The following is a 25,381-nucleotide window of genomic DNA, read 5'->3' as shown; positions in this document are numbered from 1 at the left end:
AGTTATCTGAACCTAGTCTGAGAGGTCAGACTCCACCCACCACCCTTCAATTCAGCCCCCTGTTCAGATGTCCAGAGCCTGTTTTTCAGAGCCAGTTTTATTATAGCCTTTCCTCTCTAGGGCCTTGAGTTTGTCTTTAAATATGAAATACTAAATACTTATAACAGAAAGGAAGTGCCTTATGACATTTCAGAGGTGGAGACTTAACACCACCTGGAAGTTCTAATCGAATTTTAATCCATAAGAATTTATTGAGCAGAGAGGTGGAAAACATTATATTAAGTCAAGAGTCTGAGGCTGGTTTAGGGGAATAGGGAACTGGGGGGTCATGGCCAGTGTTCCCTGAATCTTTGATGGGCCCAGAATGGAAGCCAAAGGGCTTTTACTGGCCTTTGATCTGCCACCACCTCACCTGCGAGCATCAGGCCCTACCTAGATTCCGGAAATCACTCAGAGTTGGGTGAAAGAGTTGGAGCCCCAAAACCCAGGTGTTTTTCCTGTGCCCTGAGAATTCTCATGCCCCTCTCTGCAGGCCTGGGAAAGCCTGGAGGAGGCCGAGTACCAGCGGGAGCTGGCCCTGAGAAACGAGCTCATTCGGCAGGAGAAGCTGGAGCAGCTGGCCCGGCGCTTTGACCGAAAGGCCGCGATGAGGGAGACGTGGCTCAATGAAAACCAGCGCCTGGTGGCCCAGGTAATGGGGGACATGCCAGGGGGTGGCAGGACAGGGGAAGTTTCTCAGCGCCCCCAGCTCTGGGCTGGGCTGGAGACCATGCTGGCTTCTCGCAGCTGCTCCCCACGCCTTACAGTCTAGCTCCCGCGATCGGGTGGATCCAGATTTGCATCTGAGGAAGAGTCTCCAGGATTTATTAAGTCTCATTTTTAGAAAAGAGCTTCATAGTCCAGAACTGGCCCCTGAAATTGTCTTATGTGGGCCGGTAGCATGCACTAAAGCTGGGGCTCAAGTCGACGTTAGTAATGGTTTTCTGGGGATATGGTGAAATCAAAGAGTGTACCTTGTCAGTGTCACACGTGCCTTTTGGACTCTGGCCTCCGGGGCCACAATGTGTTTCACTAGCTAGGAACTGACCCCAGGGCTAAGTCTCCATCAGAGCATCTGTTCCCTCCTACCTAAAGCTTGGAATCAAATTAGATTCTTCCATAAAGGGGATAGCAAGTGTTCTGGCGCACTGGAGAGTGTATGTGCTCCCCAGATAGCACATGGGCAAACCATTTGTTTGCAGCTGCATGTGGGAAGCAGCCCCTTCCTCCCCAGAATCAGACAGGCCCACCCAAGGCAGGGTGGGGAGTGCCAGCAGGTCACCAGAGGGCTCTGTTAGTAACACACGAGTAGCGTTGCCCACACATGTGGCACAGGGGTAAGGTCATGAGCTTCTCCTAGAGGTTCTTGGGAAGCATTGATTTTGGGAACTTGCCTCTGATAAGCCAGGCTGTACCAAGCAGGCAGAACTAGCTCCTTTTGGTAATGGGTTTTCCATCCAGCGGTTGTTCGGAAGGGGCCCGCCTTGCCCTGCATTTGGGGATGAGCCAGGGGGTGTCTGACTGAGCTGCTATTTTCTCCCTACGGGGCAGGATAACTTTGGGTATGACCTGGCAGCCGTGGAGGCCGCCAAGAAGAAGCACGAGGCCATCGAGACTGACACAGCCGCCTACGAGGAGCGTGTGAGGGCCCTGGAGGACCTGGCCCAGGAGCTGGAGAAGGAGAATTACCACGACCAGAAGCGCATCACAGCCCGCAAGGACAATATCCTGCGCCTGTGGAGCTACTTGCAGGAGCTGCTGCGGTCCCGGCGCCAGCGGCTCGAGACCACCCTGGCACTGCAGAAGCTCTTCCAGGACATGCTGCACAGCATCGACTGGATGGACGAGATCAAGGTGAGCCTGCGGTTAGCATAGGCCTCCCCAGACACCTCCCGCCAGTCACATCCCTGAGTCAAAATGGAGAAAACAGAGGCACACAGTGTCTGCTGCTTGGCTCACTGTGCTCCAGGTAGATGACACCAGCCCAGGTCCACACTATTCTCAGTGACCAAGAAACCTTGGGTTCATGGAAGCACAGGTGCCAGCCTTCAGGGCCTTGAAGGGACAGGGGTTAATCAGAAGCCGGGAGAATCAGGCTCTGAGGAATTACAGTTTGACTCTGGTTAGAATCCAGCCCTCCCAGCCTAGGGGCAGCCCAAGAAGTCTGAACTCTCTTCTCCCCCTGCTGCAGTGGGTCTCAACTGAGGACACACATCAGACTGACCCTGGAGCATTCTAGAAATACACATGCCCAGGCTCCAACCATGTGACAGATGTGGTAGATAAGCATGGGGCTTCTGTGAGATGTCCCGTGGGTGACTCTGATGGGCACCCCCAGTGGCACTCCCACTCTGTAGCTTTTCCATCCCAAGCAGCAGCTGTTTTCTGACCCACCCTGGCTCAGACACCCTGGACACGCCCTTTGTAGGGGTCTCTTCTCCTGATGTGTAGGTGGCTTCACTTGTTCCCTCTACCTGTCCTCTCTGCCAGGCTCACCTCTTGTCTGCCGAGTTTGGGAAGCACTTGCTGGAGGTTGAAGACTTGCTGCAGAAGCACAAGTTGATGGAGGCCGACATCGCCATCCAAGGGGACAAAGTGAAGGCCATCACCGCGGCTACCCTGCAGTTCACTGAGGAGAAAGGTGAGGCCAAGGGTGTCTCCCTGTTGAGGCCTCTGATGCCATCGCCCCGTCCTCTGGCCCAGGACTCCACCTTGGATAAATCTCCAGGAACAAGAAGAATTCTGCTTCTTTCATCAAGTAATGGTACAAGAAAGAAGCTTGAGGGGTAACAGAACTCTCCAGAGAGCAGGGAACCTATAATCAGAAAGGCATTTGTAAGCACTGAGGAAGCCTCCTCCATCTTTCATTCTCCTTGCTAGTTCAAGTTATGGCTGAGACAATTTAGGTTTCTAGTTTTTGGTCTTAAATAGGAGACCTCACTGCCCCCCTGTAGAATCACCTTGAAATATATATCTGAGCTTTTTAAAAATAATTTCATGTTGTGCATTTCTTCTGAGAACTGACCCAACTTTTAATCTTTCTTATTCCTGAGGTTTAGTGGGAACTAATTATAAAGAATCTGGCCTGCAGGGACCCCCTGCATCTAATCCCAAAGCCCTAGTGACATGGCAGCTTCTGGATTGTGTGGTTCTAATGTGGAAACCGATCAGAACCTTGCCCATAAATGAAGCCCTTGTCCTCCCTCCTCCTCTTCCTCCCAGGGTACCAGCCATGTGACCCACAGGTCATCCGGGACCGCATCAGCCACCTGGAGCAGTGCTTTGGGGAGCTGAGCAACATGGCAGCTGGGCGCAAGGCCCAGCTAGAGCAGTCCAAGCGGCTCTGGAAGTTCTTCTGGGAGATGGATGAGGCCGAGAGCTGGATCAAGGAGAAGGAGCAGATCTACTCCTCCCTGGACTATGGCAAGGACCTGACCAGTGTGCTCATCTTGCAGCGCAAGCACAAGGCCTTTGAAGATGAGCTCCGCGGGCTGGGTACTCACCTGGAGCAGATCTTTCAGGAGGCCGAGGGCATGGTTGCACGCAAGCAGTTTGGGCACCCGCAGATCAAGGCCCGCATCACAGAGGTGTCGGCTCAGTGGGACCAGCTGAAGGAGCTGGCTGCCTTTCGCAAGAACAACCTCCAGGATGCTGAGAACTTTTTCCAGTTCCAGGGCGATGCAGATGACCTGAAGGCCTGGCTGCAAGATGCCCACCGGCTGCTCTCGGGTGAAGATGTAGGGCAGGATGAAGGGGCCACACGGGCCCTGGGGAAAAAGCACAAGGACTTCCTGGAGGAGCTGGAAGAGAACCGCTTGGTGATGGAACACCTGGAGCAGCAGGCCCAGGGCTTCCCCCAAGAGTTTCGGGATTCCCCAGATGTGACCAATCGGCTGCAGGCTCTCCGGGAGCTCTACCAGCAGGTGGTGGCCCAGGCAGACCTGCGTCGACAGAGGCTGCAGGACGCCCTGGACCTGTACACAGTGTTTGGGGAGACCGATGCCTGTGAGCTGTGGATGGGCGAGAAGGAGAAGTGGCTGGCTCAGATGGAGATCCCAGACACCCTGGAGGACCTGGAGGTCGTACAGCACAGGTCAGAGCTGGCTCATCTTTTTCTTGCCTCCCACCTAGTTTGATAACAGCTTCTGGATCAGCAGGGATCTCTTTAAGAGGCCCGCATTAAGAGGTCCTGGGGTATCCTTTATTGCAAAACCAAGGAATTGGGAGTCACGACTTCTATTCTGACTCTGTGGCTTTAGGGTACTTCACCCACTGGGGCCTTGGGTTCCTCAAACAAAGGAAAATTTTCTAGTTCAATTATTCAATTACCTTTGAGCTACAGCAGTCTTTTCCCAAACTAATTATATGTGGAACATCCATTTAACACACAGGAAAAGTGGAGCTTCTCTGGATAAGGGGTCTGAGAGGCTGGGATCTCACCAGCTCTAGCTTTCTGTGACAGTCCCTAAGCCACAGAACTCGGAGAGGCTTCAGAGACCAGTTTGCAAACCCCGTGTCTGCAAGGCTGCTCTCACTCCCGGTGTACTGATTCCATCAGCACGGCGATGGGAGGCATGCCCGGGTCTGTGCAGCATCTCAGCAGCCCAAGCACAGGATCCAGGGAGTCCAGGGGGAGAAGAGGCCACTCCCTGGAGCAGTGCCGAGGTGGTCCTGCCCTGATGCTGGAGAGTCCTGGGCTCTTACCTTCAGAACCACAACCCCCCCTCCCTTTGGCAGCTCTCCCTTGTCCTACTCAGGAATGGAGCCCCTGGCTGGGGAGGGTATCCTTTGGGTCAAGGCGGAATCAGGGTCCAAGAGCAGCAGCTGAGACAGTGGGGGCCTGGCAGGTGGTCCTTGTGGCAATTGACACCCCCCCCTAAACACACTGTAACCTCTTTTCAGCCCTCCCTCCCCTTCACACTTCTCTGTTGCACTAGAAGGCTCTGTAGTAAGTAACCGGCTCTCTCCTGGCCTGGTCCAGACAATGCCAAACCATGGAACTGGACCGTGAACCAGAGAGGATGGTGTGCCGGCACATGCATCTCCTTTCTCCCCTTCACCTGGGCAAATGGGCTCAGGGTGGAAGGAGAAAGCAAGAGCTACGTGTTCTGGAGACTGGGGGGGCACTGGCAATGAAGGGTCTGCTGCTGCCTCATTGGTCCTTGTTTTCCTCTCTCTGTATACCAGGTTCGACATCCTGGACCAGGAGATGAAGACTCTGATGGCTCAGATTGATGGCGTGAACCTCGCTGCCAACAGCCTGGTAGAGAGCGGCCACCCGCGCAGTGGGGAAGTGAAGCAGTATCAGGACCACCTGAACACCAGGTGGGGTGTGGGTGGGGCTGGGGGTATTGCTCCCGCACCTGACACCCCCAGGGGGACATGGCCCCGTATTCAGGCCACCTGCTACACACCGCCGCGTGTACACCGTCAGTGCAGCTGTCTTTCTCAGCTACTGTCTCCTTCCTAGTAGCAGTGGAGCAAGGAGAGGGCCGCGGTGGTGAACAGCTCAGGGGAGAGAGACATGTTTCTGTGCTGTGTCTGGGGAGAAGGGGGTATGTGCATGTGTGATGGAGGGGACATTCTGAGTGTGCACGCAGTTAGAATCAGGCCATATGGTTCTCAGGCCATATTTCCCTGGACATTCTTGAGCAGGGAAAATTGCTTTCTGAGAGCTCTTAAGTACTGTCCATAAAAAAATGCTCCCGCCTGTGCCAAAACGCAGCATCGATAATGAGGCTGGCTTGAACGAAGAGGGGAATTAGCAGGGAGCCTTGAGCAAGCTTTGCAGCTGGAACAAAAACCAGGCCCCGAGGAGCCTTTAGAGAGGGGGTGCTTTCAGTGTGGGGCATAATTGCCCATTAGTTCCTGGAGGATTTTTGAGGACAGAGCAAATGTCTCTGTTCCCTGTTTTTACCCTGGGCCCTGCACACGCAATGCCATGTGGCCACTACCTCTCCATTTCCCCGGCTCCTCCCTCACACTTGTGCCTGAGCCTTGCTCTGCCTGAGTCAGTCGGGGGGTGGGCTGAGAGAAGACTCGGTTGTAAAGGGAAGGATCGTCACAGTGGGGAATCTTACTGGCAGCCTACGGAGAGGCAGCGGGTGACCGGAGAGGCAGCGGGTGACCGGGATACTTTGGAGCCACTAGACTGGGGCCGATTGTCTCAGCGTTGAGAGATGGGGGCTGCAGTTCAGGAGATTGCTCTGCAAGTCTGACGTTTATACAGAGGAGGAGGACTCTCCTTTAGGCTTGTAGATAATGGGTTTGCGTGAGTGAGTGTGTGTGTGTGTGCATGTGAGAGAGAGATTGAGAGATTATTGCAATTGCTGCTTAATGCAGGAAACTAGAGCAGCTCCCAACCAGAGAAACTTCAGACAGGAAGAACTTGCCAGCTATACAGTGAGCTATAGTCTGAGAATGTTGATCTTCACAGACCCTTAAACCGTGCCCCATCCCAAGTGAAAAACATCAGTATGCCTGCCATCCTTAGGTGAGAAAAGCCCTGAGACACGAGATGGTAAAATGGTTCTCCACTAGGTCTGAGAGTTGAAGGGGACCTGAGAAGTCACCCCATCTAGCCAGAGTGGAGAGCTCACTCTGCTGCCATGCAGCCCATCCCACCCTGGGGCAACTCCTTTTGGTTAAAAAGTTTGATCTCACACTGGGTGAAAATCTGCCTCCTTGAAATGTGTACACATTGCTCTGGCTCTGCCCTTTAGAGATAGCAGACTTATCCTGATTCCTCTTCCATCTACAGCCCTTTAAATGTTTTTTGAAACAGCTCTCATCCTACACCGCCACCCTAGTCCTACCTCTGAGCCTCTGCCGTTGTCTCAGCGTGCATTCTCTTCCAGTTGTATGTTCCAAATCCTGTCTGTCCTTCAGTCCAGTCCAGGCCACCTCCCTCTTAGTTTCCCAGCCGAAAAGCTGTCTTTCCCGCCTTTGTACTGGTTTCCAGCTTCATATCCTACCTAGTGTTATAATTACTTCTGTGCTGACGCACTTTCCTACTGGATTCTAAGCAGAGGACGAGCTCTGTTCTTACACAGTGCCCGCAGTGCCCAGCACACCAAGCACATTCTCAGCCCAGGCTCCGTATGTTTGGAACATGCTTTTCCTGACTAACCCCTTGGTCTGCTCTCTTACTTTATTCAGGTCTCAGCTCAAAGGTCAGCTTTTTGGAGTGGCCTGCGCTGACCACCCTGTTGAAAGCAGCTCATCCTCCCTGTCACCAACCCCTCAGCCTCGATCCCGTTACCTTGCTTTATTTTTTCTTTGCACTCATCACACCTGCAGGCTGTAGACTTGTTGTTTATGTCTGCGCCACTTGCATGAATGCAAAAGTTGGTGTCCGGCACAAGGCACGTGATAGTTGCATGGTAAATGCTTAGTCAGTGAGGGGGCTGGGACAAAGCTGAGGTTTTTCTGCCAAGCTTGGCACATAGGAGTCATTCAAACACTTGCTGAGTGTGTGGTCATCTTTCACCGTAGGCATTCCAGTTGACCAACATTTTTCTAAAAATCTTGGGCCCACAACCGAACCTGGACTCCTGACGTTGCATGACCAGTGCTAATCAGGGTGGCTCCATCACCTTCCCCCATCCCAGAGACTGTGCAGTATAAGCAGAAAGTGTGGGCCCAGGAGGCAGACTAGACCCAAGCCCCAGCCCACCTCTGGCATGGCCTCTACTAAGTGGCTTAAGTGAGGCCACACCAGGAAAGGTCTAGAAAGTCACCAGGGGGCCTCTTCCCTCGAGACACAGCCAGACCCTCTCCCAGGAGCACCTCTGTCCCTTCGCAGAGGTGTCAGACCAGGTTGGAGAAAACCCGCAGCTCTTTTCCTCTGCTTTCCCAGCCTCAGAGCACCGTCTGTGTGCCAGCCAGGCACAGAATTCCCCAGAGCATGGGTACGTCCTGGGCTAGGAAGGGAGCTGAGAAACCTGCAGGTGCCCTCTCTTCTCTCGTGGCATTCCTGATCCCTCCCAGCCTTCCCCCTGCTTCTCTTTGCAGACCTGTCTTTCAAACCAGACTGGAGCTGTTGTCACACCTTGGGAATGCCACACTGCACTCTGCCCAGTCCAGCTGCCTGGCCCCCACCCTCCACCCCCTGGGGCCTGGGGACAAAGATGAATGATATACTTGGTCCCGTCCTTAAACATATCACTCCAGTGGAGACACTGAGGGTCTGTTTGCAGAGAGACTGGTGACCACCATGAAATGTGCCACCACTACCCTGTCATTCCTTCCAGCTCCCTCAGTCTGCTCTGCCTGGCGTATGCAGTGTACATAGCACTTTATGCTGTAGTTGTTTTGTGAGCTTCTCTGAATTTCTCTCTAAATCACAACACTCCACAGGGCAAGGTCTGGTTATTTCTGTATTCTCCCAAAGTCTAACACATTGCCTTTGTACCCTCACAGGTATTCCAGAAAGATGGGCCCAATAGGAATCAGCATTCTGCACACTCTCATGCGTGGATATATTTCAGTGATGCAGAATGAATAAACCTGGGTCCCCTGGGAGGTGTCCCTGGTGGTCTGACTGGGCTGGTGGGCAGCCCTTTAAAAGAGGCTTGTGTACTGCAGCTTGACCCAGGCGCTGGGCATCCTCCAGACCTTAGCACATTTCCCTGTTCCTAGCAACACTGCCCTTGAAGGTTAAGATTATGTTACTCATTTTAATTATAATCATAGCTCTTCCTCCCCCTCCTCTTCCTCTTCCTCTTTACAAAGCGTCCTTTCTTTTAGGTCCAAGGTGATTTTTTTTTCAGTACCTGGGGCACTTTGAGTGTGGCCTTGGGCATTTGCATGTTTCTAGGGCAGCTGGGGACCCTATGTCCTGAAGCATTCTTAAAGTTAATAATGTGAGCTTTCTAATGATTTTTGGTATTTTATAAACTCTGGGAAAATCGTATATTTGCCTGCAATCCAACTGCATGGAGAAGCCTTTACTTTCATGTTTCTTTACTTGTGGTTGGAATCACACATCACAGCTTGCCTCCTGCTGATAAAAAGAGCTGACTGACAGTTATATATATCTTGAGTAAAATTGGATAAATAAATTTTGCTCACCCACAGTTGTTAGGTAGATGATGTTTTTCTTTCCAGCATGCAAGGTCTGTGCGGGGAGACTCCTGGGAAATCAGGGAAGGGGTGCCCTGTGGGAAGAGTTGAGGAAGGAGTCTCTCTGTCTCCCCCGGGCCATGTCCCCACCCGGCAGGTGGCAGGCATTCCAGACCATGGTGTTGGCGCGGCGGGAGGCGGTGGACTCGGCTCTCCGCGTGCACAACTACTGCGTGGACTGCGAGGAGACCAGCAAGTGGATCGCGGACAAGACCAAGGTGGTGGAGTCCACAAAGGACCTGGGGCGGGACCTGGCGGGTGTCATTGCCATCCAGAGGAAGCTGTCGGGGCTGGAGCGCGATGTGGCCGCCATCCAGGCCCGCGTGGGTGCCCTGGAGCGTGAGTCGCAGCGGCTGCTGGAGTCGCACCCAGAGCTGAAGGAGGACATCAGCCGGCGGCAGGCATACGTGGAGGAGCTGTGGCAGGGCCTGCAGCGAGCCCTGCAGGGCCAGGAGGCCTCCCTGGGGGAAGCCAGCCAGCTACAGGCCTTCCTGCAGGACCTGGACAACTTCCAGGCCTGGCTGTCCGTGACCCAGAAGGCCGTGGCCTCCGAGGACACACCCGAGTCGCTCGCAGAGGCCGAGCAGCTCCTGCAGCAGCACTCGGCCATCAAGGACGAGATTGACGGGCACCAGGAGAGCTACCAGCACGTCAAGGAGTCCGGGGAGAAGGTGATCCGAGACCAGAAGGACCCGGAGTACGTGCTCCTGGGCCAGCGGCTGAGGGGCCTGGACTCCGGCTGGGACGCCCTGCGCCGGATGTGGGAGAGCCGCGGGCACTCCCTCGCCCAGTGCCTGGGCTTCCAGGAGTTCCAGAAAGATGCCAAGCAGGCTGAAGCCATCCTTAGCAACCAGGTAGAGAGGGACTCAGGGCCGGGGCGGGGGTCTCTCGGGCAGCAGCACTAGGGGTGCATGTGCAAGCATGCTGTAAGGCTCAGGGACCAAACTATGCTTTTCCTGGACTCTCTGTATTTGCTAATTGGGAGGGAAATCCTCTTTGTCCCTCGTCACGTGCCTTTTCCCACCCCGTGTCCCAAACGATGCCTTACTATGGGTCCGTCAGAGGCTAGAGAAGTGAATTTTGCTTTGGTGGTGAGGCACACACTGTTCACTGGGTACCCTGGGGTAGGGGTGGGGGACAAGGCCCCAGGAGCAGAGCCTCTTCCTCGCACAACTCTAGGGGGCGCCTTTCACACCGTAGCTGCCGCTTGGCAGGTGCCCTGCCCACTTCCTCCGCTTGCTTCACGCCTTGTCTGGCAACTCGCTTCAACAGGAATATACTCTGGCTCACCTGGAGCCCCCAGACTCCCTCGAAGCTGCAGAGGTTGGGATCCGCAAGTTTGAGGAGTTCCTGGTATCTATGGAGAACAACAGGGATAAGGTCTTGAGTCCTGTGGACTCCGGAAACAAGCTTGTAGCCGAGGGAAACCTGTACTCGGACAAGATCAGGGAGAAGGTGCAGCTGATTGAGGACAGGTACTGCCTGCCCCCAGGGTCCCTGGAGCCACGGAGGGGCTGAGGGTGTCGCGTGAGGACCTCAGGCTTGGCATTGTCGTGACTGCGGCTTCGGCTTCCGTTCCAGGCACAGGAAGAACAACGAGAAGGCCCAGGAGGCTTCGGTTCTTCTGAGAGACAACCTGGAGCTGCAGAACTTCCTCCAGAACTGCCAGGAGGTGAGGCTCCAGCAAGGCCGCGGACATGTTTCGGGAGATTCCTTTCTAGAGCAGAGTACCCTAGAGGTGGGAAGTCCGTAGGGACACAGGGATCCGTTCCAGCTTGGATTCTGTGGGTGGGGAACTGTAGGTACTTGATGGCTGGGTCATCCTCTGGAATCTTCGGTTACACTATTTTTTTTTTTTTTTTTCCCCCAAATCTGAGAAGTCATGCTTTAATTTGCCAAGTGTAGGCCAAGAGTTTCTCAAGTGTAGTCTGAGCACTACCGATACTAGAATCACCCAGGGCCCTGGCCAGGGCCGGCTTCAAGGGCACGTGACCTGTGTGTTCATTCACACAGGGCCTATGCTTATAAGGGCCTTGTGCTTGGTTTAATGTTCTGCTCTTGCTGTCTTGAAATTCTTAATACCTTTGAACAACTTCACTTTGTACTGGCCCCCCGCCCCCCGCCCCACATTGTGGAGCCAGGCCTGGCCCTCGGGAAAGCAGACTCCTGGGCCCCACTTGGGCGGATGAATCAGAACCTTAAGGGGTGCAAAAAAGAACACTCTAAACAAGTCTCGCCATTGCAGAACTGCCGGCTCAGAGCTCCGCCTGGGGCCAGCTGTGCAAGGAAGGTCGCTGATCTGCCCTCCTGGGCCCTCCATTGCCAGTACTGCCCGTGTGGACTGGGGCTTTCCCTCTCTTCTTTCTTGCTTTCATCTTCATACGCCTTTCCTCTCAGCCCAGACAACGTTGTTTCCATCTACCTCTGCCTGGCACAAGCCAGGCTTGGTGTGGTGCCAGGACATCTTCGAAACAATGGATGCTCATCACGGTTCTTCCCCCATTGTTAATGATAGGATCTGCCGTTGGCTTTTCCCTCAGATAACATTTTTCCTGTGTTTATGAAGGATTTCTCCGTCCATCCAGTAAATACTCATTGAGTTCCCACAGAATGCCAGGCCCTGTCTTAGGTCCTGGAAACATGGAGAGAAGAACACAGCATCCCTGGTCTCACACTGCTCACTCGAGTGGGGAAGACACACTCGTGCCCACATCTTAGCCCTGGCACACCGTGGGTTAATTTGCCTGTGCCGGGACTCAGGGCCCCAGGATTGGAGATGAGTTCTCCTCTGTTCCTACACTCCTGCCTCCTCCCGCGGCCCGGGTGGGCAGCGGGTCCTGCCCTGCCGAAGAGATACACTCAGGGACGGTCGGACCCACTCTTTCTGCCCACAGCTCACTCTCTGGATCAATGACAAGCTGCTGACCTCTCAGGATGTCTCCTATGGTGAAGCGCGAAACCTTCACAACATGTGGCTGAAGCACCAGGCATTTGTGGCAGAGCTGGCTTCCCACCAGGGGTGGCTGGAGAACATCGATGCAGTAAGTAGAGCGAGTGGTTGCTCTGCGCAGATTTGCTTGCCCGAGTGAGAGTTCCCCTAGGACGTAGACACCGTCCTGCAGCTTGCTGGACAGCGTAGAACTTGGCGGTGAAAAACCTTCTCTAAATAGTAGGTAAACCTCCAGAACTCTTGAGATAGCCAGTCTTGTTAAGCCTGGTCAGAACTGGTGCCTCTTGGCTGGGCCACCTGAGTCTGGGGACAGTCCAGGACATGGAAGACACCCTAGTTAGAGCTTCAGTGTCCAGTGCCACGACCACAGTTCTCACTGTTTGCTCTCCATTGTCCTCACAGGGCTCCAGCGCTGTCCTGCCCAGGGCCAGGGGAGCCCCTGAAGTGGCCAGGGTGACCCAGAGGAGCCATTAATCCTTCTCATTTGGCCGGGCAGCATAGGGTGTGGCCATTCACACCCCCTGTAGATGGCAAACCAAGTGACCCCTCTGTGATGAGCTTGCTCTGTAGCACAGGTCAAAATGTGGTTGGAATTAGATCTGGAAATCCCGTACCCTCGCTCCTCTCTGCTGTGGCTGTCCACAAGGAAGCAGCCCTAGGAGTCACACAAGGCCGCGCTGTGGTTAAGGGTATGGCCTCTGGAGCCAGACTGACTCCTTAACCTCCCTGTGCCTCAGTTTCCTCATCTGTGAAGAAATATTGGATATTTAGTTCTCCAAAGGTGGTTAGTCACTGAAGGTTAGCGCACAACCTCTGGAACACAGAGGCAGGTTACTGTGCTGGCTGTTCCTGGATGGATCTGGAATCTTGGTTTTAGGGCCAGTTGATCCTTGTTAATTATGGGATCTGCCCTTGGCATTTCCTTCAGGTAACATTTTTCCTGTGTGTATGAAGGATTTCTCACCCTACTGCCAAAGGATGGCTTTATCCATCCATCCAGTAAATACTCATTGAGTTCCTACAAAATGCCAGGCCCTATCTTAGGCCCAGGAAATATGGAGAGAAGAATAAAGCATCCCTGGTCTCACACTGCCTGGGGAGCTACAGGCTCCCTGAGTCATCTGTCCCCAACACACTGCTCTCCCTTCCCCTACAAATAGCTCTGGGGGTGCAGAGTCAAGTTCAGTTGCGCCTCACCCATGCTCTGTGCAGATTCTTTGCCTTGCTGACCTCCCCTTGGGTAGCCTCTTGCAACCACCAGGAGCAGGGCAGCTCCCTTGGAGGCCCCCTCGGCCTCAGAGGGTGAGCTCTTCGCCTTCCCTGCAGGAAGGGAGGCAGCTGATGGAGGAGAAGCCCCAGTACACAGACCTGGTGTCCCAGAGGCTAGACGCCTTGCACCGGCTCTGGGATGAGCTGCAGGCCACCACAAAGGAGAAGGCCCGGCAGCTCTCGGCCGCGAGAAGCTCGGACCTGCGCTTGCAGACCCATGCCGACCTCAGCAAGTGGATCAGTGCCATGGAGGACCAGCTGCGGTCGGACGACCCGGGCAAGGACCTGACCAGCGTCAACCGCATGTTGGTGAAGCTGAAGGCACGTGAGCGGGTTGTGGACTCAGAGTGTTAGGATAGAAGGGATGGTGGGAGCAAATCAGAAACCTTAAAGTAAGTATTCCTCCTGTTCTCTTAACTTGACTTGCTTTTATCATACAAAAATGTCTCCTGGTTCGTCATCCATCTTCTAGCCCTTTTGCAGTGGGTAGGACAGGGATCCAAAAGGATGCATGAGAAATACAGGACAGGCACTCAGAGGAGGCAAAGGTGGATGAGAGCATCCAGGGAGACTTCCTGGAGGAGGCTGTGCTTACACTGGGCCTTAAAGGGTGGCGGGACACAGATAAATGAAGAGGAGGGGAGGGGCTTCCCGGGTGCCAAGGCTGGTGCTGACTCCATCCCCTGTGTCTCAGCGAGTGGAGGACCAAGTGAACGTGCGGAAGGAGGAGCTAGGTGAGCTGTTTGCCCAGGTGCCCTCACTGGAAGAGGAGGCAGTAGACACAGACGTGAGCATCGAGAAGCGATTTCTGGATCTCCTGGAACCCCTGGGGAGGAGGAAGAAGCAGCTAGAATCATCCAAAGCCAAGCTGCAGATCAGCCGGGACTTAGAGGATGAGACGGTGCGTGGGCCGCAGCCTCTCCCCACCCCTGAGGCTGAGCCACCAGCTGCCATCAGGGTAGCTGGCTGCCATCCAGAGCAATTCTTGGCAGCAGATGACTGGTCATCTCACCCCCTTCTCTCTCAGGGTTTGGGGGGTGCTGATTGCATTAAATGGAAAAGTCAAGCCGGTGCTCTCTGAATGGTAGCTCTCTGTCCACTTGCTAGCATTGATGGTGACGAGCCTGGACTTTGGGGTCAGACAGACTTGGGTTCGAGATCCAGCTATGTTACTTTCCCACTGTGTGACCAGGAGCAAGTTATTTGGAACCTCAGTTCCAAGTGTCCCCATCTTTAAAATGGGGGCACAACCCTGATGGGGTGTCGGGAGGAACCAGGGAGACACTGCCAGCAAAGCTCTGTCTGGTCCATGGTGAGGGTGCAGGAAAGGGTGGCCATGATTGTCACCAGCCGTCCCCTGCCTTCTCATCTCTGCAGCTCTGGGTGGAGGAGAGGCTGCCTCTGGCCCAGTCAACCGACTATGGCACTAATCTGCAAACCGTGCAGCTGTTCATGAAGAAGAACCAGGTGAGTCCTGCCTCACCCGCCAGCCCCCCACGCCCCCCACCCCCACCTGGCACCTGGGGAGGCCCAGGCCCGACCTGCCAACAGCCAGCAAGCAGATTATTGCTCCTATTGGTGGCTTTGGGGTCCCCAGACTGTATTTGTAGTCTCACAGCAGGAAGAGCAGGCTTTGGTGACTGCAGAGAGAATTCTGGAAGGATCACAGGGGAGGGAGGACTCGCTGTGCTCAGGGATTTGAGGCCATTCAGACTCCCTCAGGCACAAGCAGTGCAGGATCCCAGAGCCCTGGCCTGGAGTTTAACATGTTTGCATAGTTCTGTGTTCAATGGCCTCCCCGAGAGGAGGTGTGTTCCCTCTCACGACACTGCCTTGCCCCTCTTCAGGGCTGAGGTGTGTGTGGTGTCCGCGGGGTAAGTAGGCCCCTTTGCTCTGGACATGTGAGGGTACTAAAGGGGGCTCATGCCCCATAGGAAGCTACTGAACTTGAACTCTGAGCCCTTGGAGCAAACATTATCGCTGGTGCTCTCCTAGGCCTGATGGTCCTGGTCAGTGTCCTGGACATGAGCAGAGGCCAAACACCTCCTCTTGTGTCAGGGCTGCAGCAGGAGCCTGAATCGTACAAGGACGCCAGCTACGTGGGGTTGCAATGTCTTCCTGCCCAGCGGGGGACTGGCCGCAGACCCTTCTCCTGGGCAGAGAACCCCTCCCCTGCCTAGTCTGCTCTCTGGGTCAGCGGGGAGAGCCTGGGAACGTAGGCCCCGGAGAAGAGCAGCGTGTCCCAGGGTGCTCCCGCAGGTGCTGTGCTCCCTGGGGAAAGGAAGGTTATGGCAGACAGCACTGCCCTCCCCAAGAAGACAGCAGCTGGCATCTGCTCGCTGCACCGTTTGAGCCCAGCAGCGGTGCACAGGCCTGAATTATATGCAGAGAGATGTCTTCAAAGCTCCCTTGGGCCCTTTGCTTCCAGTTTACAGGATCTAGTCACAGAGGCTCCAGCGGCCACACGCAGGGCCCTGGGATAGAAGACGATAGAGATCTAGGCTCAGTTAATGCCACAACCTTCAGTCGAGGGGGAGGGTGGTAGGAGACAGTACCCTCGGGGCCTCAGTATCCTCAATTATAAAGTGAGCCAACTCTAATCTCTTCAACACTAAGGACTTTAGATTTTGTCCAGCCTCAGTAAGTGGTATCGTCCAAAGGTTTTCAAATCCCCTGGCTGGAAGTTGCTATTTCAGGAAACAGGCAAGACAAATACAGGTGAGGTTCCCCCAACCAGGAAGGGAAAGGCGGAACGTGACTGCCCTAGTGGAAACTATTTTAGGCTCACCTGGCTAAGGCATAAATCCAATTTTGTCATTTCCTAACTTGAAACCCTCTATTGTAGTAGTTCTCAAACTTCCATGTCATCCACCCAGAGGGCTTGTTAAAACACAACTGACCAGGCACCACCCCAGATCCACTGAATCAAACTCTGGGCATAGAGCCTGATAATTTGCATGTCTAACAAGATCCTAGGTAACACTGATGTTGCCGGTCAGGGACTTAGCTACCCGCTGCAATTAGAACACATCCTGCTACATGAGTGGTTCTCACCCCTGACTGCACACTAAAGTCACCTAGGGAACTTTTAAACAGATAAACGCCCAGGTCCCATCTCAGATCAATTGATTAGGACCTCTGAACATGGGGCCCTAGCTGTATCTTTTCCTGGATTAGTCAATGGGCAGTCAGGGTTAAGAACCACTGCTTTGCCTACCTCCCTCTAAATCTCATGTCTTGTCAGAGGGCTCTTCTGGCCCTCAGACAATCCAGGCTTGTTTCCACCCCAGGGCCTTTGCACTTGCTCTGTCCTCTTGCCCGGAACACACCCCCACAGATCTTTGTGTGGTTGCCTTCCGCTCATCATTCACGTCTCACTCGAGAGTCATCTCAGAAAGGCCTTCCTGACTCCCTTAGCGAAAGTGGCGACCACAGCTCCACAGACACTCTTTATCCCGTTGCTGTATTTTCCTCATGGCACCCAGAGAGGAAGACCCCCCCCTTTATGTATTCATTTGTTTACATGCTTACCTGCTGTCTCCTCCACCAGAGTGTAAACTTTGTGAGTGTAGGAGTTTTGTTTATCTCGTTTCACATTCTTCTTACTGCCTAGGAACAGGGTCTGATACATAGAAAGAACTTCGTAAATATTTTTTGAATGAATGGACTCAGAGAAGAAAACATCATAAGCAAGCATCCTGCACAGGAAACTAGAAAGTAATTGCTTAAATTAGGGCACCATGCAGAGGTCATAAGATCTCCAGGAAAGTAGAGGCAAATGGAGCTGAAAACGGGTTGTTTGAAACAATTGCAGAGACCATGGGAAATTGTCAAAGTCAAGATTCTGAGCATAAAGTGTGAAGATGCGTTTCAGCAGGCTAGGTGGCTTGTGGATGAGACTGATTTGTATGTAGTTTAAACGCTGGCAGTCCCTGCACCGCCCACGTGGACTGCTCTTGCCGTTGCTTTCCATGGTGGTGGTAAAGGCCAGGAGGAAATTGTAGAAAGGTAGGAAACAAGGTAGAAGGAGCCCAAGAGCCCACATGTAAGAAGCAGCTGGCCTTGGCCCGGGACCCCAAAAGTAAATAGCACATGTGTCAGGGCCTCCTGAAGAAAAAGGTGACCCAGTCACCAGAGTGGGAGGAAAAGCCCACTTTGGTGACCAAAGAAGGCTCAAACAAGAAATAATAGCTCACAAAATATTCGAGAATAGAAATTGGGAAAAATGAAACAAAACCCGAGACCCTGAAGAGGCAGATGTCAACTCTTCTTTCGTATGGAACGAAAGCTGCTAAAATATCAAAAAGGCCGTTTCCTTTCCTCCAACACATACACCTGAGGAATCGAGCTCTGCCGAGCACAGAAAGAACAGGGCACCGTCAGGAGCACAGCTCTGGAGTCAGGCAGAGCTATGTTCAAACCTGGCTGTGCCGCTCACTGCCCGCTTCCAAGGGCTTATCTCGGCAGGCCACCTGAGGGCTAGAGGATGGTGTGCAGGAAAAGCTTGGCACCTGCTGCCAAGTGGCCACCAGAGGTGTGAGGGGGGCCCAGGGGAAGCAGCCCCTGACCCCCCACAGTGAGAAGGCCCTGCCCCGAGCCCTTCCCTCTGGCACAGACCCTGCAGAACGAGATCCAGGGCCACGCGCCACGGGTGGAGGACGTGCTACAGAGAGGGCAGCAGCTGGTGGCAGCAGCGGAGATTGACTGCGAGGACCTCGAGGAGCGCCTGGGACACCTGCAGAGCTCGTGGGACAGGCTGCGGGAGGCAGCAGCTGGGCGGCTGCAGCACCTGCAGGACGCCAATGAGGCGCAGCAGTACTACCTGGACGCGGGCGAGGCCGAGGCCTGGATCGGCGAGCAGGAGCTCTATGTCGGCTCCACCGAGACCCCTGAGGTCTGCTGGGGTGGGGGCGGGGAGGGTGCCAGGCAGAGGGGGGAGGCGGAGAGGAAGGGCTGGAGCAGGCAGCCGTGGGCAGTGGCACAGGCGCCCATGGACTCTCTCGAGCGCACCCCCAAGGTGCACAGGCTGCAGCCGGGTGCCCTCTGCCCGCTTAGCTTTGCTCTAACCCGGGAGTTCTCCGCCTTTCTTGCCATGGGCTCTGTACCGGGGAATCGGAGCACAGGCAGGGAACATGCATGGCTGTCCCATGGGGCCCTGCAAGCCTGGCTGTCCTCCTGCCTGGCCACCTCCGGGAGCTGGGCTGTAACTTGCCAAGGGAGGGAGTGTGGCCGGGCTGAGCCCTGGCGTTGACACGCCGCTGCCCCTAGGACGAAGAGGGCGCCATCGTGATGCTGAAGCGGCACCTGCGGCAGCAGCGCGCGGTGGAGGAGTACGGGAGGAACATCAAGCAGCTGGCCGGCCGCGCCCAGAGCCTGCTGTCCGCAGGCCACCCCGAGGGGTGTGTACGCCTCCTGGGGCCCCCTGGCCAGGGCGTGGGCACGGCCGGGCTCACGGGCCAGTGTCCCTGCAGGTCTAAGAGAGGAAAATGGGAGCAATTTTCCCAAAAAATAGGCTTTGAGGAAACTGCTTCGGGACTGTCAGTTGGCCCAATTTCATTTTACACCTTGGTTTCGTGTGAGTAACTTCAAACTAGGCCAGCTAGGCCCTGGTTTGCAGAAAGTTCTGGGAAGGGGGTAGCAAAACTGCCCTCTTGGTGGACTGAGAGCTCCAGTCTTCCAGAGAGTTAGAATGTGCTGAGAGACACTAAAGACCACTTTTGCTTTACACTTTATGGTCCAGAAGGTGTCTCAGCAGACTCATTCTGTGGGAGTGAAGGCAGAGCACCTCTGTGCACCCAGACAGTGGATGTGCATTCCGCAGAAATGGGAGGGCAGGGGCCACACAGCTGCCCCAGTCAGGGCCTTGCGCTCAGCCGCCAGTAAGGCACCTGCCATGGTGGACCCTCAGCAGCCCCCAGACGTCTCCCAGGGAGCAATGGGTCTGAGCCCAGGGTACAGCCTGTCCCTCCATAAGGACTAAGCAGGGCCCCTGCTGCTGGAGCCCGGCTCAGACAGCGCTGCTCCGTCAGCCTCCTTGGGAAAATAATGGAGAAGTTCAGCATTTGCACTTGTCTCTGCGAGCTTCCCAGAGTGAGGGGTGCCCAGAGACACCCCCCTCCAGGGCAGAATTCCAGGACCCGGTTGTCATCCTTTGAGTCATCCTGGTCTCAGGGTGGCTCCTTCTCTCCCTAACCCTTCTCTTAGCAAAGCCCCTGTCATTCTCCTGAGCTTCACTCCCCACCTGACCCTGCCAGGGGCTGGGGAGGAGCAGGTCGACTCCTCCGAGCTGCTGCTCTGGGTGCTTGGCTGGCGTCCCTGAGGGCGTTCTTGCTTTGAATTCCAGGGAACAGATCATCAGACTGCAGGGGCAAGTGGACAAGCAGTATGCAAAGCTGAAGGACACGGCGGAGACACGCAAGCGAGAGCTGGAGGACAAGTACCACCGGTTCCAGGTGAAGAGGGAGACGGAAGACTTGCAGCAGTGGATTTCAGAGAAGGAGCTGGTGGCCTCTTCCCAAGAAACGGGGCAAGACTTTGACCATGTCACTGTGAGTAGTCATAGCTCCCGCTGGTTTCGTCTTCCTGCAAGGCAGTAGATGCGGCCAGCCAGCACTCCAGACACACACGCACCCCTGCCGGTTGCACAGTGCCGCACAGGACGCGGTCACACCAGTGTGAGGTGTGACCAGCGGGCTCAGGCCTGCCTGGGGAAGGTGTCAGGGCATGTCCCTAGGTGCTATGGTTGCCACCGGGGAAAGTCTAGGGCTCAGCTGGGGGCCCCCACCTGCCCCTGCACCCTGATAAGTGCATTTCTGTCTGCCCCTGTCCAGCTGCTCCGGGACAAGTTCCGGGACTTTGCCCGGGAGACAGGGGCGATTGGGCAGGAGCGGGTGGACAACATGAATGCCATCATCGAGCGGCTCATTGACGCGGGCCACAGCGAGGCGGCCACCCTCGCGGAGTGGAAGGACGGGCTGAACGAGATGTGGGCAGACCTGCTGGAGCTCATCGACACGCACATGCAGCTGCTGGCCGCCTCCTACGACTGGCACCGCTACTTCTACACGGGCACGGAGATCCTGGGCCTCATCAACGAGAAGCACCGCGAGCTGCCCGAGGACGTGGGGCTGGACGCCAGCACGGCCGAGTCCTTCCACCGGGTGCACACGGCCTTCGAGCGGGAGCTCCACTTGCTGGGCATGCAGGTGCCTTCCGGCTTCCGTGGCCTCCCCGTGGCCAGCTCCCCCGGCCGGGGGTGTCGGGCCCCACCTGGCTTCCAGAGGGGACAGCTCGAAATGGGTGCCAGGAGATTCTGCCTCCTTAGGGAGCCAGCAGCTCAGGGCAGGGAGCAGTGGCTTTCAGAGACTCTTTGGCTTCAGAAGTAGCTCTTTAAACCGAATCCTCGCAGAAAGCCAAAGCATAAAATACCTTACGATGTCCCCTGGCTGTAGAGTAGTATTAGCGAACACATACATAGCGCTGTCCTAGCGTCAGGCACTGTTCTAAGTGACGCACGTAATGGCTGGACCCTCGTGGCCGTCCTCTGAGGTAGGTACTAGCACTGTCTGCATTTTATAGATGAGGAAAGTGAGGTGTGGAGGGTCAGTAAGTTGCCCAGAACCTGCAGGCAGCAGTGGAGCCAGGACTCGGACCCCGGCGGCCGGGCTGTGGATCCCATGTGCTTGGCCACCAGGTGCTTCAGCCTTTCCACATGGAAGCTGGAGGGACCCAAGATCTGCTGATTGGACCCTCTCCCCCATCACTAGGGTGCTTCTGGGGGCCCCTCCACAGACCCACAGGGTTCCCCAGAGCTCCGTGTGATAGAAAGGACAAACCAAGGGTCCCCCACTACCAGGGGCTCCCCAGGCTTAGAGTGGTAGGAGAGGTGGGCCGGCTGTGCAGTCCTGGCCCAGCCCAGGGGGGTCGGGGAGAAAACACCAAGGTAGGTTGGACCCAAAAGGGGACCTCTCAGGGATTTGTCCTCCAGGTAGAGGCGGGGCCCGGTATGTGGCTATTGTGCTTGGGGTTGCCGGAGCCCCTGAGACAGGTAGCCCCACTGAGGCCACAGGAGTGAGGTTCATTGTCCCTGGGGCCAGCCCAGTCAGGATCTGGTGCAGCCCCTTCCTGGGAGAGGCAGTGTGCAGAGTGGTTAAGAATAGGGACTCAGGACGCGGTGCCGATGCCAGCTGTGCCCTTTGCTAGTGTGAGGGACATGGGGCCAGTAACTCAGCTTCCTCATCTCATCTCAGGGGTAGTGATGGTACCTCTTTCATGGGGTTGTAAAGATGGAGGGAGTTCACAAATAGGAAGTGTTGGGAACAGTGCCTGGTACATAGTTACTCTCATTATTGTACTTCTGAGGAGATGGAAGGGCAGAGTCCCTCTCGCTCCCAAATCCCCACAAAGTGCAAGGGATGCCTTGGGTGGGCAGAGGTGTCAAAGCAAGGAGCCTTCTCCTGCAGCGCCCACTGGGGGAGGCTGAAGACCCTGCCTTCCAGCGGGGACGGAAGCCGGGGGAGAAAGATGCCCTTCCGTGCTGAGGCTCGAGAAGACGCCCAGGGAACAGGGTCTGGTTTCTCCTAATCACAGGTACAGCAGTTCCAGGACGTGGCCACCCGCCTGCAGACGGCCTATGCTGCGGAGAAGGCAGAAGCCATCCAGAACAAGGAGCAGGAGGTGTCTGCCGCGTGGCAGGCATTGCTCGACGCCTGCGCCGGGCGCCGCACCCAGCTAGTGGACACGGCGGACAAATTCCGCTTCTTCAGCATGGCCCGCGACCTCCTCTCCTGGATGGAGAGCATCATCCGGCAGATTGAGACCCAGGAGAGGCCCAGGTGAGGGGACGTCCTCGAGGCAGCTCCACTCGGTGCCAGGGGAGGCAGGGAGGCCAGGGTGCGACACTAGGGCACCTCCCCGGAGGGGCGGTCCTGACCTGTCGGGGGCATGGGGATTGCTGTGGGCGCCTGAGGCCTGAGGCTGGGGACAGGCGGAGATGGACTGGCTCGGTGGGAGGACTGGCCATGTCAGAGTAAGGGGAGTCCTGAGTGTGGGGAGAAAGACATCTTTTGGGATTTCCAACGGGGAGAGTGACCACTGTTGTCAGGGAAAATAAGGGACTCACATGGCCAACACAGGGCAGGTCCAAGACTGTTCACTCTTCCCCCAGCCCCGGGACGTGGGGACCATCCCCCCAAACTCAGGAAGGAGCTGACTATCCTTGAGAGATGTGGGCAGACACCTGGGCGGTGGGCACCCTGGCAGGGGCAGTTTAGCAGTTATTACAGGCCCATCTCTGTCCCCCGCCGCCAGGGTGCCTGTCCTGATGGGTGTCCTTCTATCTTTCACATCTTTATGGAGATACACCGTACTAGTCAGTGGTCCTTAGTATACTCACAGTTACGCGACCATCACCACAGTCTACGTTTAGAAGGTTTTCATCACCCTGATAGGAAACCCCATCCCCATGAGCAGTCACCCCCATTTCCCTCTTCCCCCCAGCTCCTGGCAACCACTTCTCTGCTCTTTGTCTCTCTGGATTTGCCGGTTCTGGACATTTCATATGAACAGAATCATGCAACATGTGGTCTTTTGTGCCTGGCTTCCTTTCACTTAACCTAACGTTTTCAAAGTCCATCCGCGGATCTTGTTGTAACGTGAATCAGCACTTCATTTTTATTGCTGAATAATATTCCCAGGCTGCTTTCGAGGTTCCTGTACCTGCTGCCCGTGCCCTGGCCACTGAGCAGCGGAACACACGAGGGCATCGGTGTTCCTTCTGGGGCTGGGCTGGCAGGGGACTTCCTGGGTGGCCAGAGAGAGCCGAGGGAGCAAGGCTGAGCAGGCGGCCCTTGCAGCGGTGGCCCCTCTGCTTGGGACTCAGGAGGGCCAGAGTGACCCAGTTTCCTCTTCCCACACTGCCTCTCCCACCCTTGTCCTCCTGCCCCCAGGGACGTCTCCTCCGTGGAACTGCTCATGAAGTATCACCAGGGCATCAGTGCGGAGATCGAAACCCGGAGCAAGAACTTCAGCGCCTGCCTGGAGCTCGGCGAGTCCCTGCTGCAGCGGCAGCACCAGGCCTCAGAGGAGGTGAGAGGGACCGTAGGGACAGGACGATCCCCTCCTTCCCCCTGTCCCCACTCGCCTCAGCCAGGCAGCCTGCTGCGAGGGAGCTGTGGGCTGTGGATTCTCTGAGGAGCTTGTCTTTCTTTCACTCTTGGAGGTCGGGGTACACGCAGACCCGGGAATCACAGCCACACCCAGCCCGTTCCCTGCCACGAGGGCTGGCCGCTCCGTAAAGGAGCTCAGGCTCACAGCCTCCCTTACACCCACATGTGCACAGCTCTGGAGTTGGTAATCCGATTTCATAAGTGCAGCACATGTGCCTCAGAGAGGTGAAGCAACTTGCCCAAGGCTGCACAGCTGGCAAGGGGTAGGACTTGCAGCCAGAACTGTGTGACCAAACCTGGCATTCTTTGCAGGATCCACTTGTGCACTGCCTCAGATGGGGGAGGGCGGCCAAAGCCTGAGCTTTTCTCCCTTCCCTCCCCACAGATCAGGGAGAAGCTGCAACAGGTGATGTCCAGGAGGAAGGAGATGAATGAGAAGTGGGAGGCCCGCAGGGAGCGGCTCCACATGTGTGAGTGCGGCCTGGCAGCTATGGACCCTGGGGGCAGGGGCCAGACCCCGCTGCAGGAAGGGAAGGGGGAGATGTCACAAGGAGTGGATTTTCATCACTGTCTAGAGAAGCCACCACAGCACCACTCGTAGGCAAGGCTCTGGGGCAGGGACCTTGGCAGTTCACGCAGAAGATGGAGCAGACGCGTGTCAGGAAGCCTACCCCAGCCAGCCAGCGTGCCCCCACTCCCAGCCTGCCCTCTGCTCACCTGCCCATAGCCTCGTGCCTGAGCTGCTGTCCCTGCAGAGCTGCGGCCTGGGGAGGTGTCAGAGTAAGGCTCTGCGTCCCAGATGTTTGTTCTGAGGAGTGTTGAGCTCCACAGAAGGAGCTCGTCCTCCTGCAGCCGGGTGCTGGGGAGAGGTAGAGAAAGCCCACCACTCAAGGAGCTATGAGCCCAGAAGGCCCAAACTGGTCCCCATGGCTCCTTGTCTATGATTATATGAGACAGCCCAGGGCTGCAAAGAGAATATTCAGGGCTGAAGACAGCTTCTCAAAGAGAGACATCTAAACTATCTCTTATTTTCAAAGAAGAGTATTTCCTAATTAATATGTTTTAAAAAGACAGCTATTGGCCAGGCACGGTGGCTCATGCCTGTAATCCTACCACTCTGGGAGGCCGAGGCAGGTGGATCATTTGAGCTCAAGAGTTTGAGACCAGCCTGAGCAAGAGTGAGACCCCCGTCTCTACTAAAAATAGAAAGAAATGATCTGGACAACTAAAAATATATATAGAAAAAATTAGCCAGGCATGGTGGCGCATGCCTGTAGTCCCAGCTACTCAGGAGGCTGAGGCAGGAGGATTGCTTGAGCCCAGGAGTTTGAGGTTGCTGTGAGCTAGGCTGACGCCACGGCACTCTAGCCTGGGCAACAGAGTGAGACTCTGTCTCAAAAAAAAATTAAAGAAAAAAAAAAAAAAAGACAGCTATTGATTGAGATGGGCTGGGGGCCCAGAGTGGGGATGGGGTGGCCTCTGGCAGCAGGATGTCCATGCAGTTTAGGGACACCTGTGTAGGCCACCTGACTGCCAGCTCCCAAGTCTGCTGCTGAGCTGCCCCCAGGCCCTGGTGGGAGTGGACTGCTTGGTGCTAAGCAGGGTCCGTGGCTTGTTCCCTGTGGCAGTGCTGGAGGTGTGCCAGTTCTCAAGGGATGCGTCCGTGGCCGAGGCGTGGCTGATTGCCCAAGAGCCCTACCTGGCCAGCCGGGACTTTGGACACACGGTGGACAGTGTGGAGAAGCTCATCAAGAGGCATGAGGCTTTCGAGAAATCCACGGCCAGCTGGGCGGAGCGCTTCGCAGCCCTGGAGAAGCCCACCACGGTGAGCAGG

The 25,381-nt window shown here is 55.6% G+C and overlaps 1 protein-coding gene across 1 annotated transcript in view; it reads left to right on the top strand.

Annotated features, from left to right (window-relative positions):
* SPTB (spectrin beta, erythrocytic) overlaps positions 1 to 25,381 on the top strand; it is a 65,513-nt gene that overhangs the window by 24,541 nt on the left and 15,591 nt on the right. Inside the window, exons 10-29 of the mRNA XM_069465054.1 lie at positions 533 to 691; positions 1,591 to 1,893; positions 2,530 to 2,680; positions 3,262 to 4,132; positions 5,227 to 5,364; positions 9,260 to 10,016; positions 10,435 to 10,637; positions 10,744 to 10,834; positions 12,057 to 12,203; positions 13,439 to 13,702; positions 14,076 to 14,282; positions 14,759 to 14,848; positions 17,997 to 18,275; positions 18,650 to 18,780; positions 19,725 to 19,929; positions 20,212 to 20,586; positions 21,971 to 22,215; positions 23,329 to 23,467; positions 23,933 to 24,017; positions 25,176 to 25,372. Coding sequence (XP_069321155.1) covers positions 533 to 691; positions 1,591 to 1,893; positions 2,530 to 2,680; positions 3,262 to 4,132; positions 5,227 to 5,364; positions 9,260 to 10,016; positions 10,435 to 10,637; positions 10,744 to 10,834; positions 12,057 to 12,203; positions 13,439 to 13,702; positions 14,076 to 14,282; positions 14,759 to 14,848; positions 17,997 to 18,275; positions 18,650 to 18,780; positions 19,725 to 19,929; positions 20,212 to 20,586; positions 21,971 to 22,215; positions 23,329 to 23,467; positions 23,933 to 24,017; positions 25,176 to 25,372 — 5,037 coding nt within the window. The remainder of the gene's footprint in view (positions 1 to 532; positions 692 to 1,590; positions 1,894 to 2,529; positions 2,681 to 3,261; positions 4,133 to 5,226; positions 5,365 to 9,259; positions 10,017 to 10,434; positions 10,638 to 10,743; positions 10,835 to 12,056; positions 12,204 to 13,438; positions 13,703 to 14,075; positions 14,283 to 14,758; positions 14,849 to 17,996; positions 18,276 to 18,649; positions 18,781 to 19,724; positions 19,930 to 20,211; positions 20,587 to 21,970; positions 22,216 to 23,328; positions 23,468 to 23,932; positions 24,018 to 25,175; positions 25,373 to 25,381) is intronic.

This window comes from Eulemur rufifrons, chromosome 2 (genome assembly GCF_041146395.1).
Source record: "Eulemur rufifrons isolate Redbay chromosome 2, OSU_ERuf_1, whole genome shotgun sequence".
Lineage (NCBI taxonomy): Eukaryota > Metazoa > Chordata > Mammalia > Primates > Lemuridae > Eulemur > Eulemur rufifrons.
The sequence above is the reverse complement of the archived record's forward strand: the minus strand, read 5'-3'. Positions and strand labels throughout refer to the sequence as shown.